At 42.7% G+C, this 12,258-nt stretch overlaps 1 protein-coding gene across 1 annotated transcript in view; it reads right to left on the bottom strand.

Annotated features, from left to right (window-relative positions):
- Positions 1–509: 509 nt before the first annotated feature.
- The window catches only part of Tipe3 (TNF alpha induced protein 8 like 3), a 39,818-nt gene continuing 28,069 nt past the window's right edge, over positions 510–12,258 (bottom strand). Inside the window, exon 2 of the mRNA XM_048417459.3 lies at positions 510–2,673. Coding sequence (XP_048273416.3) covers positions 2,111–2,673 — 563 coding nt within the window. The 3' untranslated portion in view covers positions 510–2,110. The remainder of the gene's footprint in view (positions 2,674–12,258) is intronic.

Raw genomic sequence — 12,258 nt, forward strand, 5'->3', positions numbered from 1 at the left:
AGTAGAAATTAAATCCTGTAGCTCAATGTCCCATATCTGGAACTGACTGAGAGCTTGGTTTGGGCAGTTCCATCTCTCTGTGTCTGCCGCCCACAACACACACAGCTCTCCTCATCCACTCTAATAATAGATTACTATTAACGTCATCAAAGAGCTCAATAGCAAATTAAAACAAATCCAAGTTTTAAAAGGGAAAAGGCAAGAATAGAAATTCCTCAAAAAGAGGCATACTGATAGCCAAAATATTTGTAAAAATAATTAAAATCATTAGTTATTAGGAAAATACACATCAAAATCACAGAGGGATTTTACTTCTCTGAGGATGCAATAATAATATCAAAAAGACAAAGCATGACATGTACTGACAGCAGGTAGGGGAAAGGGAAATGTTATATAATGTTGCTGCAGAACACAGAGCAGTTGATCCCTGTGAAGTAAGGGATGAAGCCACCCCCTACCCCAGAAACCACATTACCAAGTACCTATGCAACATCAATGGAATAGTCATATTGAAAACAGATACAGGCACTCCCATGTTTATTACAGCAATATTTGCAGTAGCCAAGACTCAAAGCACCATCGACAGATGAGCAACGGAAGAAAAAGTGACATTTGAACAGAACAGAATGTTTTTTATTGTAAAAAAATTCTGACATTTGCAGCAATATGGATGAAATTACAAAACTTTATGTTAAGTGCAATGAGACAGACATTGAACAAACACTGTGTAACTCACAAACAGGAAATACTTCAGAAGTTGATATCTGAGAAAGAAAAAGTAGAACATCAGTTACTATGGAGTGAGAAGTGGAGAAGAAAAGAGATGGGAGAAGTGGATAGTTTACATCAAAAAATTCTACTGTTCGGTTTCATAATAGGGTCATTAGAGCGAATAATAATGTGCTCCATATTACTAACTAGCTACTAAATAAAACATTATATTCTGAATAATCCTTCCAGGAAAAAAATAAATATTTGTGATAGATATGCTAATTACACTATTTGATAATACAATATAGTATAGCTACTGAGGTTTTACACCACAACAGATGCTTAGAAATATTACAGATCAGTTATAAATAAAATTTTAGCACAGGATCCCCACACCCCACAAAACATACTTTATCATCTCATTAGGGAACCTGAAAACCACGCAACCAAATGGCAAGTTTCTCGTGTAAGATGAAATGAAAGGAGGGGACGCGGAGGAAGTGCGTCAGCACAGCCGGAGGAGCGGAAAGGCTGTTGAACAGATGCAGCTGGAGACGAGACTGAGAGTCTGAGAGACCATAGAGAATCAGGAGATAGCGACAGCATTGCTCTTCCTACACAGAGGGTCACCGCGGGCCCTGGACAGGTGTCCTCAGTCCACGTGCAGAGTAAGGGAACAACATCTGCTTGACTCTCACCTCTCTCAAAGCGGACAAGGAGCTCTTGCTTTTCCTTTCGTTGTATTTCCTTTTTTCCTCTTCCAACCCCCCTTTCTCGTTTCCTCTATATAGGTCAGGTTTCTCTCAACCCTACTCTGTGGTTCAGACTACCAAAAAATTATAATTCTCATATTCCAGCATCTCTGGTACTGTGATTACTAAATATGCCATGACAACTGACACCAAACACATCAAGGGATAGTTATGCCCCATCTATTTATTATATACAATCACTGGTGTCTGTTGCACAAAATCAAGAATGTGAGTTGTCCCGTTCGGTCCTCACAACAGCCCTGTGAGGTAGTCAGGAAGCATCATGTCTCCAGAACATAGAAGATAGAGTCCCTAGTGGCAGGATGAATACCCAAGCCCGTGTCTTCTATGTCCTAATCCAGGACACCTTCCACTGTAAGATGAACTGAGCTCACTGTGGGGAGCAAAGCAGGCTCCCTGCTTAGAACCGTTGACTGCTTTTTGGGCTCACAAACACAGTTCTTTCAGACTTGCGACCTCATGCCCGTGCTCAGAGAGTCAACACTACATCTGGGTTAGGATCAGCATCAGAAGGATGAAGAGGATGGAACTAGAACGTCTTGAATGAGGGTTGCTGCTTGATTCTTATGGGACCGGGTTGGATGTTCTAACTTCAAAGCAGCAAAGTCCAGGAGACAAGGAGCCATTCAGAGGATCTTCTCATCTAACAATTTATTGATTCCTTCACAAATCCTCTTGAGGTTGGGCCTGCAGTTTCCGCGCGGACTATAGAGGGTGGAAAGGAACTCCACGTCAGCAAAGTGGTTGAAGACACGGTTTATGCGTCCATGGGTTCTGGGTGTCAAATGTCGCTGCACCAGTTCATGGACCAGGTCCTTGCATTCATGCAGCAGTTTAGAGAGCACATTTGTATCAAAGGTGTATTCTACTTCATAGAAACTGACCATGGTCATGGCAGTCTGGTTCAGCTTCTTCCGGAGTTTCTCCACAATTACAACCTCCTCCTGACTGAACTGTTTGTTCCGGTAGAGGATACCAATTTTGATGGCCACCTTGATTGAGTCTTTCATGATCTTGTGGGCTTCCTTCTTGCTATGGGTGTGCTCCTCCGTGACTTTGTACAGCTCGTCAAAGATCTCACTACTGGTATCGTCAATCAGCATGTTGGCTACAGTTTTGCTGGCTATTTTGCTCAGGATCTTCTTCTGAGCTTGAAGGGCAAGACTTTTCGAGCTGAACACATTAGGACCTATGGTAAAGAAATAAGCACATGTAGGACTATGAGAACCGTTACATTTTTTTTGCAAGTAAAACTCATTAAATTGATCTTACATCTTTGAACACAAACTAATGTCTATATCCACAAGCGCTTGACTGAACTCCACCCCAGATCTCCCAAGTGCTTAGATTATAGGCATGTGTCACCATGCCCTGCCCACCAACATTTTTTATTAATTTTATATTGCATTTATTTGTGTTGTGCGTGTGTGCATACTTACAATGCGTGGGCACACATGTTATGGTCACGGGGCAGCTTTGTGGAGTCCCAAGGGTTGAACTCAGTTTTTCGGGCTTGGTGGCAAGCACCCTTACAACAACTGAATTAATCTCATCAACCCTCATCACTGTTCCAGGCAGCACAAAGAAAGACACTTTATGGGGAAACAGACATCAAAAATGCCAAACCACCAGCTGACCTGCCCTCTCCACATGGGCCGGATCCTTCTGAGAAGTTTCTGAATGCCACTCGGGATGCTCTTCCATCTGGTCTAGAATTGTCTTTCCCTCTTCCAGACCAGGTCTTCCCAGTTTAGACCTACCTAATGCATGAGGCCTCTCTGATTCTACTACTTACCGAAGGTTTCCCCACAGCCACTAGCAACTATTCATTTTTGCAACTTACATAAGATAGAATTAGTGCATGGTGCTCAGAATGTAATCAACTTCCAGGGACACTATGGGCAAGTTGATCATAGAAATCCTTGATTTTTTGTTTTTTTTTTTTTTGTTTGTTTGTTTTTTTTGTTTTTTTTTTTGCCTGAGTCTCAGGATCCATGTTTTATTGAATCTAAGATATGTTATTTTTATTTTCAAGGTCTTGGAAATTGTGGCATGTGCCAGATGCCAGGCAGCTGTTGTGCTGGGGTTGTCATTGCCTGTCTGTACAACTTATACGACAGAGTCAGAAATTTGGGAGGAGGTCAAAAGAACTCTGCTAAAATAATATCCAACCAATGTTTTTGCTTATTATTTATGTAATTTAGCTGTTTATTTTTATTTTGAGGTGGGGTCTCACAGGGTGGGGATTTAGCTTAGTGGGAGGGCAGTTCCTTAGTAAGCACAAGGCCCTGGGTGTGGTCCACAGCTCCAGAAAAAAAAAAAAGAAAAGTCATAAAGACACAGTGTCTCTGTAGCCCAGGCTGGTCTGGAATTAACTCTGTAGGCCAGGCTGGTCTGGAACTTCTTATGTAGCATAAGCTAGATTTGAATTCAAGATTCTCTTGCCTCTGCCTCCTAAGTGTTGGGGTTGCAGATATGTGTCTCTGTGCCCAGGTTACTAATTCTCAAGGGCACAGAATGTTACTGTGTGGGAAACGCAAATACCAACAAATGACAAATCAGGAACGCCTTGTGTGATTAGCACACTGAAGGAAACACAGGAAAACCACAGACAGCTTATTTTGCTCTTTTCCTCTTCGTGAATAAAGGAAAACATATGTGTTTTTAAAATCCTACAACACTGTGTCTGCATAAGTCTATCTTGAATTTGTTGAAATACTCTATGAAGTCTACAACTGGCCTATGTAGCCTAAGCTGGCTTCGATCCTGCCATACTCTCACTTCTATCTCTGGTGCTGGGATTGCAAGAATGGACCACCATACTTGGCGCACTCACAGAACTTTAATTTCATGTATGCTCTTAATACTTGAAATATCTGATTAATCCATCATAATGATCTGCGACCAAAACGTGTAAATAAATTGAAGAGTCTGGTGATGATAAACCTCCACAGACTGAAAATTTTCTTCTATTGGGGCACAGTGCTCATCCCAAGACTAATCTGGGCTGAATATTTATTAATCTTTAAAAAATAAAGCTTTATGAGAAACACATCTCTAAATGACACGTGGAATAGCGGACTAAGGTACTTTGATTAAAAGACGCATCATCAATGTGAGTTTCAGATTTCTCTTTGTCTGGGAAGGGTCTCCACCCAGAGCTACAAATTCCTTTCAGTTTCTCCCTAGGAGGAAACACCATCATTGAGCAATGGGAAGAAGGAGGATCACCATGCCTTGGCCTCATGCATCTTCCTGGGCAAATGAGGTTGTATAAAGTCTGCGCAGAAAGGATGCGAGAATGGAGAGGGAATTTGTGTCTGGAAGTCTGTTCCCTCGATGCTGTCTTTGTCTGAGCTGGGTAAGCAATGCATGCTCACACGAAGGAGGAGGAGCACAAGTTTGAGGTTAGCCTGGGCTATTGAGAGGCTTCAAAATAAAACAAGAAATCTGGCTGAGAGATGGCTCAGCAGTTAACAGCGTGGTATGACTGCTCTTGCAGAGGACCTGAGTTCAGTTTCCAGGACCTACACCAGGCAGCTCACAACTGCCTGTAACTCTGTCTCCAGAGGATGGCCTCTTTCTGGCCCCTGTGGGCACCTGTACTCATCCATACTCAGACACACACACACACACACACACACACACACACACACACACACACTTGAAAATAGGATAAATCGGGCTGGAGAGATGGCTCAGAGGTTAAGAACACTGACCGCTCTTCCTGAGGTCCTGAGTTCAATTCCCAGCAACCACATAGTGGCTCACAACCATCTCTAATGAGATCTGGTGCCCTCTTCTGGTGAGTAGGCATATATGCAGACAGACCACTGTATTCATAATAAAAATTTTGAAAAAAAATAATAAAAAGTTCTTTAAAAAAAGAAAGAAAATAGGATAAATCTTTTTAAGACAAAATAATGTGTCTTGTGAAGAAAAAAAAGTCTCTTAAAGAAATTTGAAAACACTGGCTATAACACAAAATGTAATGGATTATTTTCTGTGAGGCTTAATAAATACATTACGGTGGTCCATCAACTTCAAGAGAAGACAGAAGTGACTGGGGAAGAAAAGCGCCTGTTCGCAACACATGTCCATTTACTGGTACATGGAACCAAAGCTATCTTACACAACAAAACCCATGTGGGTTAAGGGTCTTGAAGAGAGATTATGTTGTTCCGTCCACCCACAGGCTCATGAAATGATGTGCTGCTGCAAGGGGAAAGACGAGGGGACCGGAGGCAGAAGAGAAAGTGGTGTGAGAGTAGAGGCAGAGCCTGGGGTGACGTGACTGCCAACTCTGCGGATGGAAGATGCAGACATGAGCCAAGAAATCTGGGTGTCGAGATGAAGCTTTCTTCCTTACACCCTCCCAAATCCCTGCGAACCTGCTTCAGATTTCTGAGTTCCAGGACCATGAAGACAAACAGCATTTCAAGGCTCTCTGTTTACGGTGAATTGTTATGGCGTAGGAGGCTAATTCAGGTGGGTAGAAGAAAAATTTTCCACTTACTCACCACGATACCAAGCCCCTGGGTGGTTTGCCTAAGGTTTCTGGCCATCTCTCTAGAAAGGGAATTATTTATCTGCAAATAAACAGGACTTACAACTCTGAGAACTCAAGAAGGTCTGAATATGGAAATCTCCAAACACTTGAAAGATCACAAGGCTTGAGACAGAAGAAGCCAAATGTGAGGAACCATCAAAATCACCAGGAAAACAGATGAAACAAAAAGCCATATTGCAAGTGGATTGCCCCAGGACCACAAAATTGCTGCATTCAACGTGATCATAAATGTGCCTCATCACAGAGACCCCAACCCATCCCCGCAGATATCCAGGAAGGAAGGCTCTGTGATCACGCCAATGAGTTTTAGATGATCACCTATTTTTGCTCTTGAAGGTTAGTTCATCAGATATTGGCAAGGCTTCAAGAAGTCCTGCAGCAAAGATAATTCCATGGTTTTTTTTAACCACCCAGTCACAGTGGCTGAGTCGAGTTTTGGGAACCAAAGTCAAGGATAAGCTGACTAGGAAAGCAAGCTTCATTACGGCTAGTGGGAAACACTAAAATGTTCAGAATTGGTATTGATACAATCTATGGCCAGGGATAATTCTGTTAATTATCTCTGAACAGAAGTCCCCATTATCTAGCCATTAAGGGTAAAGGACAGTTACTGAGGCTTAGGGATTCCTGACTCAGTGGAATGAACTAGAGAGAGAACACCAAGATGCTCTACGTGGACACTTGAGTACGTAGGAAAAGCCTGGAGCAAGACCGAGCTGCTGTCTTAAAAACAGCGTTCAGCCAGAGCACAAGTTATACCTCTATATTTCCAGAAAACACGAAGCACTCCCAGATGGTGAAATGGCAGGCCGATGTGGCAAACAGCAGGAAAGTCTCACCAAGCTTGGTGAGTGGGCAGGAAAGTCAGAGGAACCTCGTGAGAACAAGGTAATAAACTTGGGGAGAGGGGCGAAGCAAATGACGGTTAGAAAAGACATCGGACTATGAGCTGTCTCCGGAGCCCAGGAGAGCGCTCTTGAGCGTCATCAGGCTGTGGGGAGGGAGGGACCAGAGCACAGCTATTCCGTCCTCCTCCTCACAGGCCTCTCATTCTCTACCGTTGATGCTTCTCTAAAAAGTGAGCGGAACACTTGAGCATGAGTTCGGAGAGCCAGATTAACATCCTACAACGGAGGCTCATTTGTAAGAGCAAGCAAACAGCATCACTTCATTTCTATTGACAACTCAAGATGACAGCAGCAGGAAAATTAGCTGCGAATGTTAAGCAGAAGTTATAAACGGACTTGGTATCCGGATGGAAGCAGTGTGTGCTGTTTAGGGAGGACCATCTGTCAGGGCAGGGAATCAAGTGTACAGGGAAGGTGGGGGGCAAGACCGTGGCCATGGAGAAGGCAAGACCCAGATGGAGGAACTCAGAAGACTTCTGGCCACCAGTCACTTATATTTCCGTGCAGGGAATAGGAAACATGAAGGTGTTTTGAGTGGGGCATGCTCACAAACAGCTCTTTAACTTCTGATGGAGGAGGGTTATCTGTCTATTGTGTTATTTTCATTGATCAATAAAGAGACTGCCTCTACCCCTTGAGGCGTTTCAAGGTCCTTGCTAGCAAGCAAGCTGCAGGCGGAGTAAACAGAACAGAATGCTGGGAAGAGGGCTATGAGGCAGAAGCCATGGAGCCAGCCACCAGGTCAGACATGCTAAATCTTTTCCGGTAAGCCACCAGCTCGTGGTGCTATACAGATTATTAAAAATGGGTTAATATCAAGATATGAGAGTTAGTCAGTAACTAACTCTCTAGAGATAATGGGCCAGGCAGTATTTAAACAAATACAACTTATGTGTTGTTATTTCTGGGACTAAGCTAGCCGTGCGGGAGCTGGGTGAGGCGAAAAGCAGGCCTGCCTGCAGCCCCTCACTACAAACTTCCTTCCGCAGGGAGTTCAGAAAGTGTCTGTCTGCAAGACACAAAATCAAAGACAGGGGAGGGGGGCTATTCTCTTAGCATGCAAGTACATATGAGCAGAGGAGAGCAGGCAGAGTCGGTGACTGTCCTCTTGGCGAGAGCTCTTCCACAGACACACTCTAAGGCAAAAGCAATGCTCTAACATGATCCGATAAGAAATCAGCCATAAAGTCAGGCCTGATGGTACACCTCTGCAATTGTAGCACTGGGAGGCCTTTTTTGAGGTGGGGCTTGTTTATTTTTCCCAGGTACCTATCATTTTAGGTGAAATGAAGAGATTTTGGCAGAGACAGCTGTCAACGTTTTCAATCTCTTGCTTTATCTTTTCTTACCCACCCCAGCCAACCACCACCCTACACCGAGCAATCTGTAACTCAACTCGTGATTCTGTACCTGAGGGGGCAGTGCGCCACCTATCTAGGGTCTAGGGTCATTACAGTCCTGTAGGAGAAGACCTGGCTGCTCTAGCTCATAAAGGAAGAAACTGAAGCCCAGTTGAGGGCAGCAGTTCATTCAAAAACTTGTAGCTAGTCAGCAGCAGCGCTCCAGGGCCCAAGATTCTAGACAAAGCCTACAACCATGGCCTTTCTACTCCAGGGCACTGCCTGCCTGCCTACCTGTCACTATGCTACTTGCTATGATGGTCAAGGACTCACCTCTGAAACAGTCAGCAAGTCTCCCATTAAATAATTGCTTTGGTAGGTTGCTTTGGTCATGGTGTCTCTTCACAGCACTAGAACAGTGACTAAATAGCTCCTTAATGACAGTGACTTCTTATGTGATACATGAAATGGACTTCTACTTAACTCTCCATCTACCTGGGAAAGCAAACACTCATCATTTAATACAAAAGGACAGCATTATGAGAGAATAACACATTTGCCAGAAGTTGATGATAGATATAGTTTTCTGTTTTGGGCAGAATTGCGTCTGTTTTAACAGAACAATGTGTGGATTTTGTTTTTCTTATTGATTTTATAGCTAGCTCTGAAAAGTAAATGAGAATCTGATCGCTTTCCTTTACCAGGACTATCTGAGGCAGATATTTGTGAAGTCACTAGAGACGGAATCATTTCCAACTGGACAGGATCTGACGATCCGAGACATTTTTATACCACACAAGGGCATTCATCAGTAAAGCCAGCGTCCACTCATGCAATCCCTTTAAACAAAGCCTAGCCATGCTCTCCTTTTAGGGTAGTCCTGCTTACTGAAGCACTTATGCGTATAAATGTTCATATTCTTGAGCAGTTCTATGAGATACACAACATCAGCAGTATTTTACATGCAGAGAAGCCAAGGCAAGAGAAAGTAAGGGACTTTTCTAAATCCACTGTGCAGGAGCTAACAGCGCTGGGTTCTGTGGTCCACCCTATTGCCCTGCACTTCACCCCCTGCTAAATACACATTATTTTAATACATACTAAACTTCCATGCAGGAGTAATAAACCAATTAGCTTAAATGGTTTTTTGAATGACTGCCCATTTTAAAATAAAAATTGATCAGGTTTTATCTCTCTCAGGAGAATTAATTTTTCAACAACTGGGCCTGGAGAGTTGGCTCGGTGATTAAGAGTGCTTACTGCCCTATCAGAAGGACCAGACTGCAGAGACCCATTCCCTCACCAGGCGCTCACAAACACCTGGAACTTCAGCTCCAGGGGACCGGACACCCTCTCCTGGCCTCCATGGACACATGCATGCTCTCTCACAGACATGCACATATGTACACACACACACACACACACACACACACACACACACACACACATGCACACACACCAGCAATACAACAAAGCTTTAAACTTACAAAGCATTTCAAGCACATAGATAAAATAGAAGAAAATATAATGCTTATATGGTCAATGCACAGAAAGAACAATCCTTTTAAAATTAATGTTTAAAATGTATTGTTATTGAACATATGTGGGGCATGAGTGTGGGTATATACACGTACCAAAGCCTGCACGTAGCGGTCAGAGGACAACTCTGTATAGTCTGGTCTCTCCGCCACCTTTATCTAAAAGTTCTGGAGATTTAACTCAGGTCATTGTGAGCCAGGTACTTTACCTGGCAAACCATCTAGTCAGCTCAAGTATAGTTCTTAATATCTTGCCTTCCAAGACAGAGGGAAAAGGCATCCTTTTTGTCTCCAGCTTCTCTCCCCGCTGCTCTTCCCTGGAATCCATTTGACTCTAGAGACTGATCTCTGACCTCTGGTTTTATAGATAAGTGGTTTCAAATTTTTCATAAAAGGTAAACCCTTTAGAAACATTTCATTCAACATCACACTTTCAGGATTTACCAAGTATGAATGTGTCCGCATATTTCCTTTGCTGGACATTCAAATTCAATGCACCTCCTGTGCACACACTGCAGTCTGCCAGATCCTACATCTAGAAGATGCCTGCCAAGTCCTGGCGGGAGTGCTGCCAACTGCTCTCCCAGCAGTGGTGAGATCCTGAGGTTAAGCGTCCTCGTCAATAGCCCACCTTTTGAATTTTTGTTCATCTCAATAGTACAAAAACTGGAATTTGGTTGTAACACACATTGCTCTCAGCCAATGGCATACAGAAAATTTAAACTTTAACACACAGTGACCAATCATTTCCTTGATTTTCTTTATCTGTTTAAAATTGTATTTTATGCCATGAGGTAATGAGGTCTCATATTTTCTAGAATGTGAAGGTTCTGTTTTTCGCATTTAGGTCTTCAGCCCACCTGGAGTATATCTATGCATATTCTATGAGGTTTGGATTGTCTCCAAACAATTTATTCTTTTGGTTAAATATTACATCCTTTCTGCTACTGATTTTTCAGGCATCCCTCCAATTTTCATATCAACTTTCCATATTTAACAAATATATTTCTGATTTTTTTAGTGCATTCTTTAATCTGTTGGTGTATTTCAATAGCGACGCCACACGTTAATTGCTAACACAATGGGTAAGTACCCCCAGTTTATTCTGCTTAGAAACTGTCTTGACTTTTCTTTTCCTCTCCAACATGAACTTCAAATCATTGCTCAAAATCTATTGCATAAAATCTAATGACAGAGTTCAGCAAGTTAAGTCACTTGGAGATAAACACAGAAGAACCCAACCATTAACAGCCATTTAGTTAACTGTCAGAAAGGGCCAGCCAGATGGCTGTGCTAGCTGATGACTGGAGTTTTGTCCTCAGGAGCCATGTGGAAAGGGAGAACTAGGAAGTTGGTCTCTGACCTCTACTGTGAAACACACAGCCCCCCCCCCTCACACACACACACATAACCAAGAAGTAAACTATAAGTTACATCAAAGGCTATTTGGTGAGTAAAATGTGCAGACAAGCTATAAGCATAGAGTAGAGAAGAGCCGGCCAAACGGTGAGAGGATAGTGTTTAATGGATGAAGTTTCCACATCAAAGATGACTTCACCTCCGCTTCTCCCAGTGATTTAGCTTTGGTGGGCTCTGTGGTTAGGTCGAGTAGACTGCATGCAGCATCTCTTGGGTATTATCACGTAGTCAACATTGCCTACACAAATTTGCCATATTTTCCTCATGTTTTCTTGTTTGTTTGTTGTTTTATTGCTTTGTTACAATGGTGCAAACCTCCACCAGTGTAACCTTGAGAAATAAGAATTATTGGTGTTTCTCTCTCATTCCTAACTTCAAAAGGATTACCTCTACATTTTTCCATAAGCTATGATGTCTGCTGTGGTTTTCATAAAGTTTTTTTTTAAATAGTTTTACAGGACAAAGAAAGTCATAAATCCAGGCAACTTTAAAATCCGTTGGTGAGTACACCAGACAGGCAGGTACAGCGAGATGGAGGGAGCTATTGTGTAGGCAAAGGATGCTGTGAGATGAAATTCTTAACTCTAGGATTGGTGGATGCTAGTGTTCTGCTAAGTTAACTGATAAAACTGGTAATTCATTATAAGAACAAGAGCTATTAAAGATACATATGAGTTAAATGAGATGCCAAAGCAAAAAATTAAAAGTCTTTTTAGAGTGGACTTTGAAACTGAGGGTAAATTCTAAAGTTACTGAGCACGCATCTTTCGGTGACATTGCTTGTCCTAGAGTTTCCTTGAGCAGCTTTCTGTGCTCCCTGAAGTGTCTTTATTACACAAACCAGTCCTAAAACCCTTCCAGCCCTAAAGCCCCCATCTCAGTTTGGCCCGCACTAAGGTCCCTACAGTTAGAGGACTCCTTGGGCTGCTAAAGCAAATGTCGCTGTGTCTTCAGACCCTCAACGATATTCCTGGGGATTTCTGCAGAGACCCGTCTCCA

Source organism: Myodes glareolus, chromosome 4 (assembly GCF_982192425.1).
Source record: "Myodes glareolus chromosome 4, mMyoGla1.1, whole genome shotgun sequence".
Classification (NCBI taxonomy): domain Eukaryota; kingdom Metazoa; phylum Chordata; class Mammalia; order Rodentia; family Cricetidae; genus Myodes; species Myodes glareolus.